The sequence below is a fragment of the Seriola aureovittata genome, chromosome 20 (genome assembly GCF_021018895.1).
Source record: "Seriola aureovittata isolate HTS-2021-v1 ecotype China chromosome 20, ASM2101889v1, whole genome shotgun sequence".
Classification (NCBI taxonomy): Eukaryota; Metazoa; Chordata; class Actinopteri; order Carangiformes; family Carangidae; genus Seriola; species Seriola aureovittata.
This window is the reverse complement of record NC_079383.1, coordinates 5,750,514-5,772,335: the sequence shown is the minus strand read 5'-3', so window position 1 is coordinate 5,772,335 and position 21,822 is coordinate 5,750,514. Positions and strand designations below refer to the sequence as shown.

Genomic DNA, 21,822 nt, shown 5'->3' with positions numbered 1-21,822 from the left:
AAAAGAGCCATCTGGCTTAGGTGTGTGAATTTAAAGAGAGGAAGGGGGAGAGACCTCCCTCTCTCTCTACATCTATCCTTTCTTCCCTCCCCCGGTAAACGCCGACCATTAAAGTAATGTGTTCATCTGCATAAAACTGCAGTGGAATGGAGAACATCATCGTTATATATGAAAGCCATTTAGGCCCCTCAATTAAATCCAGCTGTCGACTTCAAATCTAATATTAGCAAAGGAGCTTCACAGGGCTCGGCTTAAGAAAACAAAATGATGATGGTCAGGTGAAGCAATGATGGGGTGAGGCATCAGCCATTATCAGAAATGTTTACGATGGGAGCAAAGATCTTAAAATCCCCAGTGGTCAAAGCTGAACTAACCATAATAAAGTGCAGGAACTGAAGGAAGTGGGGGGAATAAAAAAGTAATGGGAGGTTGCAAAATGAGTGTGACAGAGGACAAAAAGAGTATCCAGGGGATCACTTTAAGATTGCAGCAGTGTGTGGGTGTGTGTGTCCACGGTCCTAAGCTCCTCTCAGTTCCACCCTCCACCCTGACCTTGATAAACTGGCCCTTGGTGACCCACTCACTTTAACGACGGCCACCGATCATTTACAGCGATATAAAAAAAAAAAAAAAAAAAAAAACGGAGAGAGGAGGCTGTGGAGCAAAGAGATCGCGTCTGCCGTCTGGTCTGGCGGGATGGAAGGGAGAGGATGGTGGGAGGGAAGAAAAGCAGGGTGTCCCTTCTCCTTCCCCCGTCACTCTATTTTTTGTAAAGTAATTGCTTTCACCCCCGTTGGTGACCTGGGTAGATTTAATCACACCATCTCCAGCCCTGGCCAACTGAATCAAATTGGTCAAATTAACAGCGGCTCCACAGGAGAAGGGTTCACCTCTCTCTCCCTCGCTCTGTCTCTCACTTCCTCTATGTGTGTGTGTGTGTGTGTGTGTTTGTGTGTGTGCGTGCGCCAATCCTTTCACACACACATACACACATACACAACAGTGGCTCAGCTGTGGTCCTGTATGGCTCAGTTGGCACAGTGCGGGGCTTACTAAGCTGAATTCATGGGTTCAGTTCCTGTTGGGGCCCAGTCGCGGCTGAAGAACTGAGACTATATTAAACACTGGGTTCAGATATGTCAGTAAATACAAGGGTGGGAGTGAAGAGTTACTGTTGTTGTCTACCTTCATTGTGTACTTAATTTTCAGTATTTTTAGCATTGCTAGCATCTCTAGGGATGGCAATTTCAACTTGTCCAATACTGTGGTATATCTGCTAGCATGGTTACTTCACAGTTTACTTTTAAGTATAAGCTGTGAATGTCATCACGTTAGCAAACTAACAGTGTTGCCATCACTGTTTTAAAGCAAAACGAAAGAGAAAAAAACACATTTTACCTCTTACAAAATTAAAAGATTAATTCCAAAGACACAAAACACACCACTGCTCAGTTCAGTATACTCAGTGGTTTTGTTGCTGCGGTATTCCTTGGTCTGGTATGACCAGTAGCCTATGGGGCTAAAGTTAGCAAACTTCACTGTGTAACCAAGCGGCTGAAAGTTCCTGCATTTCCTCAAATGACCACTTACAGCTCACTGAAGTTTCGGCTCTCCACGCACTCCATGTCTTTGCCCATTTTTGGATTAGCCGAGAGTTAGGCGGAGTCAGGCACTGCCAAGACGAAGATGGCGGAGCAGCTCACTCTAAGCTTCAGAACTGCTCTTCAGAAACCTCTGGGTGACATCACGGAGGCTACATCCATCTTTATTTACAGTCTATGTGTTTAACTGATGTTACTGAGTCATACACTGACTTTATGACTTTTATACCATTTTTATTATGCCACTATTAGGTCAGGAACATCTTGGTTTTCATTTCGGTGCACATGTTAACAGGTTAGAATGTACACACCGCCTGCAAGACACGCGCGACATTACATTACACCAGCGACGAAAACTGACACCTTCCACTATAGTTGTCTATGTCTAGGCTGAATCTGAACATGATACAGACATGAAAAAAAAAATAATTTAACCATTTTAGCAGCTGCATGTGGAGACCGTGTCATTTTACTGACGTTTTGTGTCAAAAATAAATCAGACATTAATTTATTATGACAAGAAATCCAACATTCGAGAGAGACAGAGCTGGCAGTAGCAGCGACACAGCTGGTGTGAACACACACGCCTGCTTCTCTGCAGCAGTTCAGCAACATCAACTGCCACGCTCACGCAACGCAGGCAGTGTGTTCCTGGTGTTACACTTGTGTTCTAGCATTTTCTATTATCCTGTAACACAGTTTGTCAAAAACTACATATAGTCTAGCCTTGATTTTGACTGATGTGTCACACCTGGATGTATTGTATTAATGACTCTTGCCCTTGCCCCCATGGTCCCTGAAGAAGCAGATGTTCTGCAACTGGACAAAGAATTTACAGTGTCTTCTGGCACAGAGTGTGAACAGCCAGCCACAGTTACAAAATATCAGTTATCACCTCTAATAGTGTGCCTAACCATTTCACATTTACAAGGTTTAGTTACACAAATTATTAAATATTCAGTAAGTATATATAATATATATAGTTATGCGTGTGTGTGTGGACGTCTCCCTCTGCCAAAAGATGCTCTAATGTTTACGCTCTGATGCCTTCATTCTTCACACATGGAGACGATGTGAAAACAGACGTGGAAGAGGAAGGACCATTAGTTTCTATGTCTCATCAAATATTACTGACTCATATAATCCTACAATCTGATAATGAGATAATTTTACTATTCTTTAATGGATATCATTTTTTAAATCAAGTTTTGGGCCCAGTATAGAAACCTTGTCCTTACATTTTTACTTGAACAGCCTAAATAAATAAATTAACCAGTGACTAAATGATTTTATGTCTTTTAGCTAGAAGACAGTCAGCCCAGCAGATCTGGAGATTAAAACAATCATGTGATTGATACGCTTATTCATTAGAAGGGGATTAGTCGTTCAAGTCACATATGGGAAATCAATAGTCATCACCAAGAAAACAAAAGATTTCACATATAACATGACTCATGGGAACGCACACCTGCACCTACGCACACACACAGATGTTAAGGTAAATATCAGACAAACCTCTACCTGCCTCATGAAGCACATTTTCAAAAGCATTGTTTAAACAGAGATCACTCCTTCTCATAAGGGAGCTAATCTCCTAATAACGTTAATTCTTCATCAATCCTTTCACCTTTCTTTTCTCATGTAGGGTCAGACCCCTCCTGGGTGAAAGGATGTGCTCATCATGGTCTGTTCAGAGTTTATGTTGGGGTATCACCATCTTTACAATAACATCAACACAATTCATGCAATAATAACAGCAATGAGAAAATCATATTTAAAGTTTTGGCACTGGTGTTATTGAGCTCCTTTGACAGGCACGATTAAAATAAAGGAGCATTAACAACAAAAAAAATGTCGTACACACACAAAGAGTCCAATAGTACAGCAGTGGATGCTCAGTGTGGCAACAGCAGCAGCAGCAGCACAGAAGGGGGCTTTTGTCCAATTTAGTTTTGACCCACTTGACAGTCAGCAAAATCAACAAGTGAAATGAGGCAGAATACAAATGTTGACTTTTTATTTTCAACAGTGCCAACAAGAAAAAAATGCACTCCTAAACCCAAGAAAGACAGGAAGCTTTTAACCCAGACTCATCATCTGAGAGAACTGACCTGGTGATCTTGTCTGTGCAGGACATGGTAATGAGCTGCTCGCCCTGTAAGACGCCGTCCCACGTCTGGACGGGCCCCCGACATCGCACCAGCACCGTTCCCTCGCCTGACTCGATTTTGGTCCGGAGGTGGTTGCGGTGCTTCCTCATGAGGTGTCTGCTGCTGTGGACTGTCAAAACAACAACACAATCCCAAAACCTCATTTCATGACATCTTTTATTCCACACCACTGCTCGATATCCAGTGTAATTAGCCAATAATGAAATGTGTAATTTCTAAATATCACAAAGCTGTTTCAGATCTAATCCTGTCAATCAGCAGTCGAGAAAACGGATTTATTTTGTACATTAATGATCAAATGAAGTTAAAATGCATCAGCTAAACTAAAGTGAAGGCAATAAATATTATTCCAGTATTATACAATATTATACAGAGAATTAAATGTATTATTTTGGGACTGCCTAATTGTTATTGAAGCAAGCATTCCACTGCATTATTGCTGGATGTACGGCTCAGTCCATTCCCATGGATTGCTGCACTTTGGACTGTCTGTATTAGGCGAGGTGTTATGGAGTATCATATAACAAACTGACACAAGGACCCACGTGCTGTTAACACCGTTAGCAGGAGCACAAGCCCTTGATCCATTTAAAACTCATGAACTCTCCTCTCTTCTCACTTCCTTTCCAGCTTTTCCTCCATGGCTGTTGCTTCAGCTGATGACAGCAGCTAAAAATTAAGCCCCCGACTTCCAGCTCAGAAATATTTCAGGAAAAGGTACTAAGTAATTTTCTAATCTCCGAGAGCGCACTGCAGAACATTTAAAAGGTTTAATGACCAAAAACGTCAAGTTCAAAGGCTTCTCTGATCTGACAGCATCGTCTTTTCTCCCTCTCTCTCTCTCTCCATCCCTCCTGGTTTCATGAAATCTCACCATGTACTGCACTGGGTACACACTCATAGAGCTGAATAGTAGCTTCAATCTGTGATGAAAGATGGGGAAATCTAGATGTCAGAGGGCAGAAATGTGTTTGTTTTTCATTTTGGATTTGATTCTTGATTTCCTTATGGGTTGATTATTTTGAGTTATCTGTTTGTTGCATGATTTGTTTATGGCATGAGTTATTTCATTGATATTTTATTAATAGTGTTTTGTGTTCCTATTGATGTGTGTTTCTTTTGACATTTCTGCCACTGCGCCCCCTGGACTGGACATTAAAAGTGGGTCAAATCAACGTAAAGACAATCCACCTGGATAATTGGACAGCTTGGCTCTCCTCCAATCAGAGGAGAGTAACGTCATAGACAATGGATTGGCATAAAGGCAGGTAGACAGCGTTTTCCAGGAGTTGTTGTTTTTTGTATCGAGACGCCATCAGACACCGACACAACGGAGGAGATCAGCCGCGGGGAACGGAGAGGGAAACAGCCGTGCAGACCAGATCGTTCGACCCCAGCAGGAAGCCGTCAGTGCCATGTGATCAACAACTGCAGTGGAGGAGAGTCAAATCTCCTCCTTCGCGGGCCCGTGGAGGAAGAAGGCGGCGCGTTGGATGATCGGCCCAGGCGTGGCTGCTCCTGTTCCCCCTGCATCTCTCCCTGCGTTGTATACATTGTTTTATTTTGTTTTATTTTTGATCGTGGTTGTTTGTGATACACTGTGATTGGTTGTTCTATTGCTTGGCTGGACTAATTGCTGCTCTGGTTCTTAATTATTTATTAAAAGAAAACCTAACAGAACACCCCCCGCAGTTTCATGACCTTGCTCTTCTTACTTTGTAGCGATCCTTTTTATCCGTCTTTGGTTTTTATTGAGAGGACCCTTACCTCTTTAAAACAAAGGGTGGCGTTGTCACTTTTATTCTAATTTATTACATTGTTGCATTTTAGTCTTTTTTAAGTTAAGTCATAAAGGGCCACATATACATTCTACTCATGGAAACTCAGAGGCCACCAGAAGAAAAATGCTGGGCAAAACGTCTAAATATACAATTTATTTTCTGTGCACAAGCAATAAAATGCCCTTGAGTCAGCACGGCGTGGCTGAAAGAGGCCAAAGAAGGAGTATGACATGAAAATGATGCCAGCTGGACAGTGGTTGGGGGGGAGCATCTGCCAGAGGAAATGGTCTCCTCTAGGGTTAGGGTTAGGAATATGTTAGGGTTACGAAAATGAGTGTGACTAAATTAAATAGAAATGTATCATGTGTGTTCTGAGGCAGCTTTATTTTTACTTTTTCAGTATTAACAACCTATAAAAAACAAAGGAAAAGAGAGAGGCCAGGTATCTTACGGTCAGTGGTGATTTCGTAGGGTGAGTTGAGTCTCCCGTCACCACACGGTGAGGTGCTGATGTACATGTGGAAATGGACGTTGTCTCTCAACCTGTAGCCACACTCCTTGTGCCGCATGAATATCGACTCCTCCCAGTCCTCAGGGCTTTTACTTTGGTAGTGAGAAAAAGAAAAGATAAAAAAATAAAAAAATAAATAACAAGAATAAGGGAGACTGATGAAAAAAGGTAGCACCATTCATCACAGCATAGGAAACAGATTTCCACTTTTCTTTTCCAGTGATGAAGTGAGGCAGAGACGTGGAGAGATGGACATCGGCCCTCTCTGTGACCACAGCCCTTTCTCCTGCTGTCAGGGAGACTCCTGGACATTATTCAGGCTGTCCAAACATCTCAGGGGACACATGGGAGGGGAGTTAACCTATGGTTCTGTACACGCTTTGCATTTGAGCCATGGAAGTGTCATCATTGGGGTCAACTAAATGATTGGCCGACATAAAAATAACGCAAGAAAATGAGACACTGTATTTCCCATTATGAACACAAGACGTCATTAAACAATAACTGAGACTAAATCTCCACAAAATATTGAAACAAAACTAAAACAAACACTTTGATGAAATCTCTCTATATGCTCATTGATGGAAAAAAAAAGAGGAGACACAATCACCCACAATTAATATTTGAAATAATCAGTATGTCCTTCTTTGAGTGGCTTCTCTGCACATTTCTCCCCCTGGGGGACCTGAATCATCTTCCTGGTGATTTTACACAGCAGCAGGGCACCATGAACGCACCACCAACAGTGCCAGCCCGGATGTAGCTTCTGTCTGCACTTTAACTCTACAGCTGTAAGAACTCGGACAACAGACAGTGATCGGAAATGTATAAAATGTAAATATAACGCTGCCGAGAGAAAAAGATAGTGTGTAGTATTATCAGGAGAGAAGCAATGTGACTACAAAATCACAAACCTGTAGACACACATCAAGGCACACCACACAGAAACTGACCTAACGTTACAATGTTCAGTAAGATTACATTACTTTTTACTACGTTATGTATTAACATCTCATAGCTATGGGACATTGCTACATTGCTTGCAGATGGGTTTTTTCTTTTAACCTCCCTGAAAAGTCAGTGGCCTATCCGGCTAGGTCGGCTAACCTATATTTAAAACGATTTTGTTGTTTGTCGACTAATCTTCTGATGACTGAAAAAGATGTTAAAACTAATATGTTTATTCTTTGTTCTTTGACTAAGATGACGTGGACTTTTGACCTCAAGACAAAGGAAAGACAAAAATTTGCCCGTGGTTGTGTGTTAAGATGCAACTGTGCAAGATGATGATGTTTCACCTTGAGCCAAACACCTCGTGTTTATCCCAGGGCTTCATGAACCTGCTGTCACTTCATAAACATACAGAGACCAGAGAAAAAGGATTGAGACCGGACAAAAATAAAATAACTGAAGAAAAAAGGGGTTCTCATGTTCTGAGGGCTAACACACGACCACAGCCAGAAATGGTGCAAACTTTAGCTAGCTAACCTTACAGCTAACATCTGTCAGCTGTTATAGTGAATACACTGGTTTGTGGTAAATAAAAACAGAATTCAGCCGTTCAGCAGTTAAATTCATGCAAAAACACATACCAAAGAATTCACTTTGATTTCTGTCTGAACACACCTGACTGCTGTCTGTATATATACTCTAACAGGACACACTAGATAGACATGATTCATTAAAAAAGAGATGCTGACTTTTTAAAATACAAAATCAGTCTGATGGATGAGTGATCAAATAAAAGATAAATCAGGTGTTTAGAAAACGTTTTTTTCCCATTCAGAGATGAACTCTTGCAATATGGCCAACATGGCAATACATGATCTAAAATCCACAAAATGTGGTTATTGTTTGTGCTGTGTGCAGGAATAAGGCGCTCACACAGACACACACACACACACACACACAAGTTCATACACATAATATATGTAAACTATGCATCACAATGCAAAGCACGACTGCACTCTTTACATAACCTCTCCTCTGTCTCCGATGTCCTTTCACTGAGTGTAAATATGGCAGTTCTGGCATTTTGTTTGGTCATTTCATTATGAGTTATCTTCCCCCATTAGCCATTTTACTCAGCTGCAAAGTCTCTGTACCTGCCATCCAGCATTGTGCTAAGACAAAAAATCAGTGCTGTGTATGCAAATATGACATTCAACGATCTAGACTTCTAGCCACTAATCTGATGAATCAGCCTTGCTATCAAGCTCCTCCGGGGAGCTCAAAAACATAATATATGCTTGTGCACTGGAGGCAGTTAGGAGTCAAAACTCATCAAGACTGTCTCTTGACACTTGTAAAAAATCTTTGGGAAGAGTGTGTGTGTACCAGAGCACATTGTACAGGTTGCAAAGGCACAAAAAGTATGTACATTTAAAAAAGCACTAAAAACAAATAGGCTATTGAGACCCTGAGCTGAACCAGTTGAGTGTGATAGTATGCTTAGTTAGCTGGAGAGGACAGTGCACATATGGCTCGTTGATTATTGAAAAGTCTCTGGTGGACAAAGCATGGCTGTTTCCAAGCTTATTATAGAGGAGAGAGTATTTTTGGCACTGTGGCAGGAGGTCACAACAAACACCATAATTAAGGTTACTAAGCATAGTGTAATGCATAATGTAGTGTAATGCATGCTAAAACTGTTGCAGGCACCTTGGAAATTTTACTCAAGTACTAACTGAGGGACTTCCCCTCTCTGTGTTGCCTGAACTTCACTTTGAAGATATCATGCCACCAAAAAAAGAGACATCAGATCAAACTATCTAGCTTGTAGCCACATTGAAAACCTGCTAGCTTTCTAAGATCACGATCTGTTGGTCACCCCAAGGACAAGGTTTGTGACTGAGGGTAACTGGGCTATTAGAGCCCCGGCACTCTGGAACTCTCCCCCAGCTGAAATCAGACGCTCTACCTCATTAACTTCCTTTAGATCTCTTCTTTTTTGCTGTATCTGTAATTATTGTTTATACATATTTCATTGCCTGTTTTCACTCAGATTCTTTTGCATAATGTTGATCTATGATATGTTTTTATTTTACTATGCTCAGGGTCTTTGACCTTTTCTTTTATCTGTTTTAATTTTTTGTGAAGCACTTTGTAACTTTGTTTGGAAAATTAATAATAATAATAATAATAATAATAATAATGATTATTATTATTATTATTATTATTATTATTACCAGCCTTACATTATAAGATGGTTAATACTGGATTAGCAGCATTTTACTGTTGTAGCAGGTCAAGGTGGAGCCAGTTTTCAATGTGAAATCAAGGGGAAAAGGGGAACTGTTTTGGAGGTTGTTGTATCCCGACCAATGTTCAGACCAAACCTAGGCCCTTGCTTATACTCCACTGTAAAGAGAAATTGTAGCCTTTTCTCCAATATATAAATACAGGTTACTTAGGATGAAGATTTTATACAAAAAAAATTATGATCATCTTATAAAATGAGATGCAACTGTTATAAATAAAACCACCAAAATCCTGCTTACATGTTTAGAAATCAGTGATAATGATCAAATTCAATGATACAAAATGATGTGACTTTGAAGAGGCCAAAATAATGCATTATGGGTACTTAAATAAACAAACAAAATTTAAAGAATCCACCATTCATGTTGTCCTTCTTGCTTAAATGCTGTACTTTTCTTCCAAATCAGATAAATGCATATGATCAGCAAAGAAGCAAAACTGGTCAGTAATGATCCAGAAGACCAATTGAGTGTTTCTACTGAGTGATGTTATCTGGCTGTTTCGGGGAATTGAGGATGTAAACACCATAGAGACGTCAGAGCTGCAGAAAGTAGAAGTAAAACACTCTGAAGATAAATCTATTACCTTAAGAAGAGTTCAAGTTGTGAGTAGAGGAAGCGTAGCAGGGCTCTCCGGGCCGTGACTTCAGCGTGACAGTCATTGACCACTTGTCCCTGGTCACTCAGATACTCCCCGTTTATGCACTTGGTGCCCGTGGATAACGCCACCACCTGGGCGTGCCGCAGGTCCAGGCCTGTTGAACAAACACACACAGACAAACGTTCGCCTTACTGTGCCTGTTATACGTTCCATTGACTACATTGATTTCTTGATCCAGGAGCTTAATAATATCCCTCAGTGTTTAATACCTAATTCATGTCCTTTTGTCATCATTAAGAAACAAGTCCAGCTGCGCATGCAGACATCACAGGAGGAAAATTGCATATGAGATTTCTTTGCTGAATTTAACATGAAACCAACGCTAAGGTGGCCAAAGGTGAATCACATCAGGGTGCTCAGACAATAAAAGTAACTAGTGTTTCTGTCTGTAATATATGTACTTATGCATAATTGATAAAGACTCGTCTAGCCACATGAATAAATCATATGTTCAACTTCAAGCTACATAAATCACACAGAGGTAGCATCTTTCATCTATCCAGTTTTTGTGTTGCATTATATGTTGCATTATATTCTGACTGGGCAGAAGTATTGTATAATATTACAGGTTTTGTTTTGCACCATTGTTAATTGTTTTTTTTTTTTTATTTGCACTGATGTTTTTTCAGGTCATTGTTTTTTTTCTCATTGTTGTAACGGCAACATTGTCCTTATGGTGTTTTTGTCCTTTCCCTGTCCTGTCTCCCCTGTAGCCTGTAGTTTTGCACTGGTTGTGTGTTCTTTGTTGTGTATTTGTGTATTTTTTAATGTCTACTCTATATGCCCTTTAAATTGCCCCCTAGTCATAAATTAAGTTCATTGAATTGAACTGAACTGTATCTTGAATATTTTTAGAAAATGTAGCGACAGATGCCACACGGCTTTTTCTACAGAGGCTCAGGGTGTCTCCAAACTCCACAGTAGTAACAGTTTAGACAACTTGGCCAAAGAAAGTATTAAATATGCATTTAGCATATTTGTGTAAAAAGAAATGCCCCAACATTATTTTGTATAAAATATTTTCATGCCAAGCATCTTTGTAGTAAAATCAAATAAAATCAAAGATAGCCATTGATAAGATACATAACTTTGTCAGGAGACTCTTTGAAAAAAATGGAAAAATAGAGCTCAGACTGAGGTTGATCTCATCTATCACAGTGAAAAATCACAACAGAAAAGGAAACATAACAGGAGAACAGGGTAAACGGGAGTTATTTCCATGACCACAGTTCTCTGAATAGCATGAGTGAGCGTCTCTTCAGGAGCTCCTATCACACCTCACCAACCAGGATTAGCTGGAGGAGTGAGGGAGGGAAGAGGCCACTCCACCTGACCCACCATGCCTTCTCATTCAGCAGCACACGGGAGTGGGCCGAGTCTAAAACCAGAGGGGAAGAAGGAGACTTTTCTCCATATGTACTCTGAAGCCTGAGCTCAACAGATGCTCCTCTCTGTGATTCTGTGTTGGCTTTACAGTGCTGCAATAAGCCAATCATCGACATAAGCAGCCACAAGCATCTGTAGCCACCTGAGTCGTCTTTCTCCAACCTCAGTACATTTTAGATACAGATAATTTATCATCAGAGGAGCAAACCTGATAGGTCTTCTATGGATGCTATACTGGGATGCAGATATATGGGATAGCATCCATGACACTAAATGTACAATCATAAGGGAAGAGAAAACACAGACTCACCCTCAACGTTCAAGGAGGCAATCAGTATAACTACTTTATACACAGTTAGCTTAGTTAGAAAAGATGAAAAAAAAACAACTCTGCACAAATCTGTTTTCACTATTCTCTGATCTGTTCTTTTTATACTGTATCACAAATAGAATATCATATTATATTGGATAATTTGAACAGATACTAAAAGGAAACCATGAGAGAGAAGAAATGTCTCTTTGGTGGAACTGAAAATCTGAAACATGACGAGCCTTGCATAGACACTGCTTTTTTGAAAAAGGTTTTGTATTATAATTTATAAGTTTAGCATTTGTTTTTGTAAAGTCAAATCTTAATGAATTAAAGCAACTGATGTCTGCAGCTGTCAAATAAATGTAGTGCAGTAAAAGTACTGGAGTACCTGAGTAAGTCCCTCATCAAGCACCCTTGAATAAAAGCATTATATTGTGAAACACATGCTTAAGAATATAAAGGTGATATGATGGTGTGGTGTCAGCTAAATTAGGGGCCGACTAATGACAAATGTCCAGATGACACTGAGGCATGATACAAATGCAATAAGAGAGGTCACAGATCACAAGTCATCCCGTCCCGTGTTGGTTTTCTCTTTTCTTGGGGAGGATTAAGGCTAGTGCAGGGCCATGTGAGAGCCCGGCTGACTGACAGATAGATAGGGGTGGGGCTGTCTGGATCAGCACGTTAACGGCATGCCATTCCTTCCTTGGCTGCCACAAATCTCTCCCATCGCCTCTGAAAGTCAGGCTTCGCTGGCTCCTGGCAGACCCACAGGCACCGCCGGCCCGGCACATGAGCTTTTATCAGCCTCGGCCCAGATGGCACTGTGGCGGTAGAGTCCTGACAATGGAGGGAGGGCAGGGGAGGAAAAGATTGAGGGAGGGAGGAGTGTGTGTGTGTGGTGTGTGTGTGGGTAGTTGAGAAAAAAGAGCATATAGAGGAAGAGAGGAAAGAGTAAGGTAAAGTGGAATGAGTTCAACTTTTTTTCCAGAAACTACAGAGGAAAACAATTAATGTTCCTCTTAAAATTTCAATGATCCAATATTTTTCTCTTAAAACAAATAATCAAATTGATGACATGAAATGGGATAAATGTACTGTATGCAGATCATGTGTAACAGCATAATTCATTAGGTGCTTATTTACACTTCCAGCCAATATGAGGCAACATTATCATTAATTTGAAGTCTTGTTTCTGGCCATGTGATAAATGTAAGTCCAATATTGATTCTCCTTTTGGCTCTGTTTTGCTCTCAGTGGGTTCTTAGAGCTTCATCTCTGAAAACAGCTGCCTGCTGCTGCCGAAAACAGATCTACGAGAACGAGGAGATGAGAATGAACCAAAACAGTCAAGCCTGAAAACCAAAACAATGAGCTGAAAGATGAAAAATTCTTGATGATGACCAGCTGTGGTTTCATCACTACAAATGACACCTTTCACATACACGTAGTGAGTGTGTTTTTCAGAAACCGGTTCTTTCTATCATTTCCCTACAACCTCTCTCCTTGTTCCTCTCCTCTCTGCATGTTTGGAAGCAGATTCATAAAGCCCCGGCATATGGCCACATTTTTCACTCAAGTTGACACAATTTCAATTCACGCAGTGGAGTCTTCATGTGAGTTAGCACGTCTCTGGTCCACTGGCGTGACCTCTCAGTGATCAATCGTGCCACCTTTAAAATCTGCTTCTTGTCCTGTCTGAACACACAGTAATACTGTATCCTTCAGTCTGATTAAAAATGAACTGTATAAGAGGCTGCCAGGAGTTTTTGACAAATTTCTTTTTCCACATGAAAAGTTAAAACAAGCCCTAAAGCAACACATACATTCATTCACTTGTGTTTTACTACCATCACATCTTTGTCAGGGTGTGAACAAGTAACTAACAGAATGATGTGTATACTGTTTACACGGCCATAGCATCATAATGTGCAAACTATGTGCAGTGATCAATTAAAGGTCCCATATTTTACACTATTCCTGTGTTTTATTTGAAGTGTTGTGACATGAGAAGATATATTTGTGTTTTAACAACCAAAAACATCTCAATGTAGTTTTACATCTCTCTCAGGTTTCTCTCTGGAGCTCTAGCAACAATAGGTTCAGGCTCACTCTCAACAGGCTCAGAGCTGCTCTTCTGATTGGCCGTTGCCGGTAACACGCTGCCTGCGTCTCTGCTGCGTCGCTGTTGCTGTCAGCTTTATCTCTCTACTCGATTGTTGGATTTCTTTTCTTTATAGATTTATTTCTTAATCACTTTACACAAAATACGACCTTTAAATGTCAACACAACAGCTAGATAATGTCTGCCAACACTTAATATAAGCTTCTTAAAGCATCTTTCCGATATTTCTGTTGTAGCTATCACTGAAAACTGAGAGTCTAGGAAATTAAACAGGCTCAATCTACTGTACTACTGCACACAAAACATTCAATATTTACAGTAACATAAAAATCTCTATATCATGAGTTCAACGATTGGTATTCCCTGTAAGCAGTACGCCACAATTCCTTCTCGGCGATAAGGTAAGTTCAAAAAGGTAACAGACTCTCCCAATTTCATTCTCCTGCTTTTCCTTACCGTTCCACTTTGCGATTGTTTAGATCAATTTTGCAGTGGATAATTTCTGCTGCGCTGCTCGCTACCCTGCCATGAAATTGGCACTGAGGTTGCCTTCAGTTTGCAGGCGAGAGGAGAGGAGGAGGAGGAGAGATGAATGAAAGACAGAGAGAAACAGAGAGAGAGGTAGGTGGAGAGAGAGAGAGCCACAGGCAGGGGTGCTGTTTTTAAACCAGGAATAATCAGCTGCATCACAGAAATACAAAAAGAAAGGGTCAAAAGGAACAAGGTAGAGTAGAGTCAAAGGCCTGAGGCACTCTTCACACACAAATACATCTGTTGATCACTAGTGATTCAAAGATGTCACACCTCAGGATAACAGCACTGTCGAAAATCATGTACATCACAGACTGAGACCTGCAAACCACTCGCTCTGGCAACTGCACTATACTCCTCAGCGCACAATACTGTCAGCGGTCCTAAACAGGAAGACAAAGCACACACCGCCTCACTATGGCAACTCAGGAGGTAAACACACTTTGTGACAGCACATGGCGCAGAGACTTTTTCTGTCAGGTGCACACAGGCATTTATTTAACACAGTAATTTTATGCCCCGAAGTGGAGAGAAAAGTGAGGTAAGGGGTGTGGTATCAGTCAAGCAAAACAGTGCAATTTCCCTGTCAAGAATTAAAGGGAATTTGTGCAGATGGCATTGACTGCCGATCACGTGTGAGCTAATTACACTCCAGCCTCTTTTTCGAGGCTAAGTTGGGCTGTGTAACTTTACAATAAAATGTTAAAATTAAAAATTAAAACTAAAATTTGCATTATATTCAGCAATCGGGCTTCTGGTCTCGTCTTGGGAGAAGCTTTTGTGGCAGATCCAGTCCAAACTGCTCCAGCCATCACAAAATAACTAGAGTCCTGTGGCACAGACATACTGCTTTCAAAGAAGTGAGGTCACTATTTTCATCATGACTCATGTCAACACCCATGACTAAAACGTATTCCTTCTAATGTCCCCCTGCTTCCAACCCTGCAGCAACACAATGACTGGCACACCCACACTGTGAGTGCATCTTGTGCCATGTGCCACTTTGTCACAAAAATAGAGTCTAGTGGGACAGTATGACCTAACATTGTTCTTTGCTCTGAGAAATAAAGTAACAGGAAATCAAAAAACAAAAGGAAGGAAAAAACAAGAAAAGATAGCATTTATGTTCTAAGTCTAGAAAAGACAGGAGCTTTAATGCAAGTAAAATCTGATGGTTATGAAATATTCATAATATAATTTGTAATATTTATTTATCTAAATTTAATTTATAATACAAAAGTTGAATAAGTTTTTAATTCAGCAGATTCATCAAACAGCTGCAGCATATGTGCTACTTCTATGTTTGTGCTTAATGATGCTTTACTTCTACCCCACAACACTGGTCCTCAGCTTGGTGGTTCTCTGTCTGCATGTTGGCAAAACGGCCTCACCACCAGGCTGCACCACACTACATTACACAGCGCTGCAGCAGACAGTGAGACAGTCGTTTAGTATGGTATAATATGGTGCAGCGAGTTCATGGATGTAAACCAGAGACACATGAAGGACCCAGGAACTTTAAAATCAAGTGGTATGTTAAAGGGGTACTCCAGTGTTTAAGTATTGCATTTCCATAGTGCTGGAGGACTCACAAGAGACTGATGAATAAATAATGGTCACGATTTAAGCAGCAGAGCCTGAGGCATCCTGACTTGGAGCCTCCACTATGGGTCAAGCTCCAGAAACACTGGATCCTACATGTCTGTCATTTTTTTAAACTTTAAAAAGCTCCCCTTAGAGCCACAAACTGATTTCAAAGGCTGACTACTACTCAATCATTCAGAATATCAGAATGTATTAAATGCATTCCATTAGCATTATTGTTATAATTAATTTACTGTTAATTAATAATATATTAATCTATCATTTTTCTTATCATTCATGGGCGAGGGAGCTGAGTTTGCTTTAGATGCAATCTTAGGGTGATTAACAAGCAATGTAACAAATGAATAACCCCATCAAGTCAAGAGTCAAGTTATATTTTATTAATCCTCATTGGAAAATTCACCATTTGTATTTGACAAATCCAGACTGTTTAGTAACAGAGGGCAGCCAGCACCCAGGACCAAAGTCCAGGTCTGAGTCCACTGCCTTGATCAAATGATCAAGAGTAATGCTCATATCAGAACACATGAAAGTAAGTGCAAATATTTACCCAAGTACAGTACTCCATTACACTTTTAGATATTGCTCCTTAACTTGAGTCTTTCTATTTTCCACTTTATACTTTCACCCCACTACATTTCAGAGGGAGATATTGCACTTTCTACTATATAATCTTATAATCATCATATAAGTAGTTGAAATTAACCTCACCTTGGTTAGCTACAACATTCACTTACAGGTGAAAACACTGGTAACAATAATCCAAATAGTATATCATATAATCATATCATATCATATTAAATAAAAAAGTATGACAGCCATGAGAACTCAATACACTGCGACCTAAGAAAACACATGCTAATAGACAAAACATCAACCTGTGCTGCAAGTAGCACAGACGACAACGGAAGTGTTTCCAGGGGACACAAAAAAGTGATGAACCCAACTGGGATGCACTTGTTGCTAAATGCTTTAAAATTAAAAAGTCAAAGCATTGAACAGCTATGTTCATCACTTTTTCGTGTCCTCCAAAGTGTTAAGTGGCTACTTTCAGTTTCTGTATTTGCTTGTATTGTGTGTATTTGTCAAATTGATTAAAAACCGTAAAAAAGTAGTGTGTAAACACTTTTACTTTCAACAAGTAAATACATTTTGGTGATGGTACTTTTTTGCTTTAACTTGAGTAACATTATGAATGCAAGACTTGAACTTTTTATACTGCTGTAATGTTTCTTGTACTTGAGGAAAGGGTCTGAATATATAGTTCCTCCACCACAGAAAGAAACTGGAGCACCTGGAGCAAACCTGTGCAAACACAGTAAGAGCCTAAAAACTCAAAAGGCTCGAGCTGGTCGTGACTCATCGTTAACAAGTCACCTACAGTGCACCACTCCAGAGACCCATGGACTGAACTGATGCAAATATACAGGATATCAGGGATAAAGCTTCAAAATCAAAATGACCAATTCTAGGCAAAACGTTAGAATTAATGGCTATGACTAAATAACTAGCAATCATAATAAGGAACCACGGGGAGTATCAAACACAAAGATCCATATAAATGACATGACTGTGAACTTTACATTGATCCATTATTACACAAGGCAACTGCAATCGACAAAACACTACAGAACTATTATCTGAATCCCTTTATTCTCTATGGTTATACAACAGGGGGAAAATGTTTCCTAATAAGGCACACATTATCTCTTAGCACCATAAAGGAGACATTAAAACATTTTCTTCTAAAGCCAAATGAGCTCTCAAGGTCAACTTTTAGTAAACTCATTTATATGCCATTTAGGTTGAGCTCCATAAATCGTAGCTTTCTTGTGTTCTTTCATCAAAAGATGCTGGGTGATTACACTGAATGTCATCCAGCGTGTGTCGTTTGAATCACAGAAAATCTCTGAAAATGCTCAGCACTTCCAGAGCGTGTGAGAAAAAAAACAAACAAAAAAAAAACATCTTGGCAAGAGCAGAGAATGCACCCTGTTGAATCTTTATTAGCTTTAACAGGCAACCGCTCTGAACATATAAGGGTGTCTTTGTGAAATGCTACTGAAGCTCTCAAATCTCTCTCTCTCTCTCTCTGCTGCAAAACACACCCTGGGCACATCTCTGCTAAATTTTTTGCCTCTTAGCAAGCTGTTTTGTTGCCAGATGTGATTACTGAACGTTAAAATTTCGGCATCCGGAAGAACAGATAAAGAGTCGAGGAAAATCCCCATTTGAAAATGGATATCCAGACTAAGAACCATAGCTTAACTGCCATTTGTAATCAACTTCCCTTCGCTTCCATCTCCTTCTTTGAGTCCCTGTGGTATTTCTTCCCACCCGGAGTCTCAATAAAAAAGCCGCAGAAGAAAGTTCTCTGGTCCTACCCAACAAACAACTTTAAAAACGGAGGAGGAAAGGGGGGTGGGGTCGTTTGCATTTTTCCATGTGGATGTTCCTGATTTTTCATGTCTCTGAGCACATCTGAACACTGTTTACTATCTCCAGACACCCAATGCTATCTTGGACCGATTCAAATGAGATTTTCCACTATATTTGACAATGTGCGCTGGCGGTTTACTTTGGCGGTCGTTTCGCAACTCTCAGCCTGGTGGCGAGGCTAATCTCACTCAGGTTGGGGCTCAACTGTCTCAGTGGGACTCCAGCAAGGGTGGGGGGTTCGCTGTCTGTCTACGGTTCAAAGACGGATCCTGATTAATATTCTTGAGGCAAAAGCAGGGGCATGAGACACACAGAGAAAGACAGAGAGAAAGAGAGAGAGAGGGGGTGGTAGTGGTGGTGGTGGTGGTGGGAGAAACCGAACAGGACTCCCCAGTGTTCCTATCAAGTTTGGTGTCTGACTGCACGGACGCTGGCCACCACACCACCACCGCTGCTGCTGCAGCCGCTGCCTCACTGCGAATACTTGGCAGCCCTACGTCTGGATCTTTGAAGATAACATGTGCTATTAATAAACAAACAGAAGCAATTACTGGGAGGCAGAGGAGAGGAGAGGGATTGGATTAGGTCAGGATGAGCGCCAGTCTCACTGAAGTCTAAACTGATGAGCTGCAGCACTCCAAAGACAGCAGCGATACCAATCCCTCCTCACTGACCCCTGCACCCCGACAGTCTGCAGCCACACAGGGAGATAACACTCCTGTCTGTGTGTGTGTGTGTGTGTGTGGTGTGCACTCCACTCACGTAGACCTGTGTGCATTTATGTGTGTATTGTCATTTTTGTATTATATCCCACAAATTAAAAGCCCTATGTTTTGTAACATACTATTAATGAATGTGTTTCTATCTAATATATTGCTGTGGAAGCTGTTAATTTTAATTTTGGTTCTATTTCTTGTGGCTTAGGTCATTATTTTGGTAGGTTATCGACACACACATTGAAATATACCAAAAGTTGTTTGAGAATTCTTATTGACTATTCAGTATTCATGTTATATGATGCCTCTGACAGGTGAGTCCATTCTCTGGCACAGACATGAATTTCCCCAAGGGGAAAAATAACTCTATCTATCTATCTATCTATCTATCTATCTATCTATCTATCTATCTATCTATCTATCTATCCATCTATCCATCTATCCATCTATCTATCTATCTATCTATCTATCTATCTATCTATCTATCTATCTATCTATCTATCCATCCATCCATCCATCCATCCATCCATCCATCCATCCATCCATCCATCTATCTATCTATCTGTCTGTCTGTCTGTCTGTCTGTCTGTCTGTCTGTCTGTCTGTCTGTCTGTCTGTCTGTCTGTCTGCCTGTCTGTCCTAACATACATTTAAACTGCCTCTGAATCCGACCCTGATTCAAGCAAAGGGCAGATACTTGATGGCTTCACCCAGCCTCATATCTACTTCGGCTAAAGTATATTGGCCGGTCTAACTGGCTTGATAAGCATTTTCATCTGAATGCCATGGTCCAAACAAACTAACCAGTCTTCTTCAGTTACTTCACTTTAGCAAGCAAAAATGTTGCATCACTGGCAGCGTGCTGCTCCCACCAAACAAACCAAACATTCTTCTTAAGCTACTTCACCTTAGAAAGTAACAAGACATGCACGTCAGCACTCTACATATATCCTACATAGTGACTGACCGATATATTTCCCCCTGCAGGCTTACCATATCTGTGTACACTCTCTGCTTAGACTATTAAGTACTACAAACCTGTGTACTTGGTTCCCTCTGCCTGCAGACATTGGAGAGACTCGCCGCTGTAGTTTGATTAAGTTAAACAACTTTAAGTGCCTGTTAATAATTTCTTTAAATTTTGATTCAAATACTTCAATCGTCTGAAGCTTATTTCATATTCTGCTACGACTGTGAAACAACATACACATCAGCTGATAGATTTCTCATTTCATAAGTTGTCAGCTTTGTGTTGTCTTCAGCTTCATATTTTGGTATGATAATGATGCTTTACTTCACATACAGTATCATGTTAATGGCCTGAAAGGTGCAAAATAGTGAACTTGAAATACACAACAAGCACAGCTAACATGCTAATAGCACAACAACAACAAAGCCTGGTTTTGGTAATGATTTAGCTTGCCTTTATGTAAAAAGTTGAGTTCAAATATTCTCCAGTTTTTAAAAATAACATTGTAAAAACGCTTTAGATTTTATCCTGAGGTCTATGTGGGCATGTGTGGTACCGTGGGAACATTTGCATCAGTGCACATATTGTGTTCTGAGAGATGTGGAGTGTGTGTTTGTGCACACTGTTGCCAGTCTCTGTGCTTTTTGTGTGCACTTGTGTTTGTGTGGGAGGCCCTGATGTAACGTGCAACAAACACCACACATGAAAGATAAATAAAGCACAAAAGATAAATGTGTAGTAATAACTCATTGTTTCATGCTGCAGGAGAACAACAGTGTGAAGCTTCCTCCTCCTCAGTCGGCTTTCAGATTAAGTTTTAAGATGATCTTGTTAAGATTCCCACTGTGGCATCTGGAACTCCTGTCAAAGCTGCCTGAGTACAGCGAGTCCAGCATGCAGTGAGGATGAGTGACACTCACTACCATGTCTCATTCTCCTCAGAGACCCTGAATAGTCAATAATTCATCAGGAAGGTACATTCTCCTACACAAGCCCAAGGTACAGCATGGTGTGGAAACTCTCTCTCCCCACCTTCAGTTTATAGTTTCTCTCTCAATCTAGAATTCCTTCCCATATCTTGTCCCCTCTCTCTCTCTTTTTGCCTCCCTCACTCACTCTATATTGCACCACTTCAATAATTCAAAGTGATATATAAAAGTCAATGAAATTTGCCATACCTCGGGTCATTACGATGCCTGCCAGGGATTTGTGTCGAGCGTGCGCAGGACTGCAGCCGCCCACCAGCGACCGGTACTTCTCCCTCACCAAGTGGAATATTGAATCGGCAAAGTCCTGCAAAACACAATTGCTCCCTTAATTTCTGACTTCACAGGTTTCATCTTGCTGTGAAATATTCCACTTCTCTAATCTGTTCAGGCAACACAGTGAATTTTTTGGGAGACTGGCCCGAGGGTCAACTTACCTGTTTAGCTGTGAGTGCACACAGAAATCCCCCAAACTTTCCCTATGCATCATTATAGTGATGCATACAGTATGTTGAGTAATACAAGCTTGTGCAAAGGAAGAAAAATGTTACTAGATCAATATAGCTCCATGATTGCTGTGGGAACCAAGTGTTAATCTATTGGCTGTCTTTGGGAAACACTTTTTACTTACTGAGTAGAAGAAAAATAGACCCCTGGTATTTCACCCAGCACAAAACTACCATTATCTGACTATCACTCAACATAGTGCATGCTGAAGTATCTGAAGGGGACACACACAGTGGATTTAGGGTTAACATCCTCA

General features: G+C 40.6%; 1 protein-coding gene across 1 annotated transcript in view; it reads right to left on the bottom strand.

Annotated features, from left to right (window-relative positions):
- adarb2 (adenosine deaminase RNA specific B2 (inactive)) overlaps positions 1–21,822 on the bottom strand; it is a 192,816-nt gene that overhangs the window by 14,404 nt on the left and 156,590 nt on the right. Inside the window, exons 4-7 of the mRNA XM_056364952.1 lie at positions 21,252–21,366; positions 9,911–10,079; positions 6,005–6,156; positions 3,713–3,881 (exon numbers count right to left, since the gene is read on the bottom strand). Of these exons, the coding sequence (XP_056220927.1) occupies positions 3,713–3,881; positions 6,005–6,156; positions 9,911–10,079; positions 21,252–21,366 (605 nt within the window). The remainder of the gene's footprint in view (positions 1–3,712; positions 3,882–6,004; positions 6,157–9,910; positions 10,080–21,251; positions 21,367–21,822) is intronic.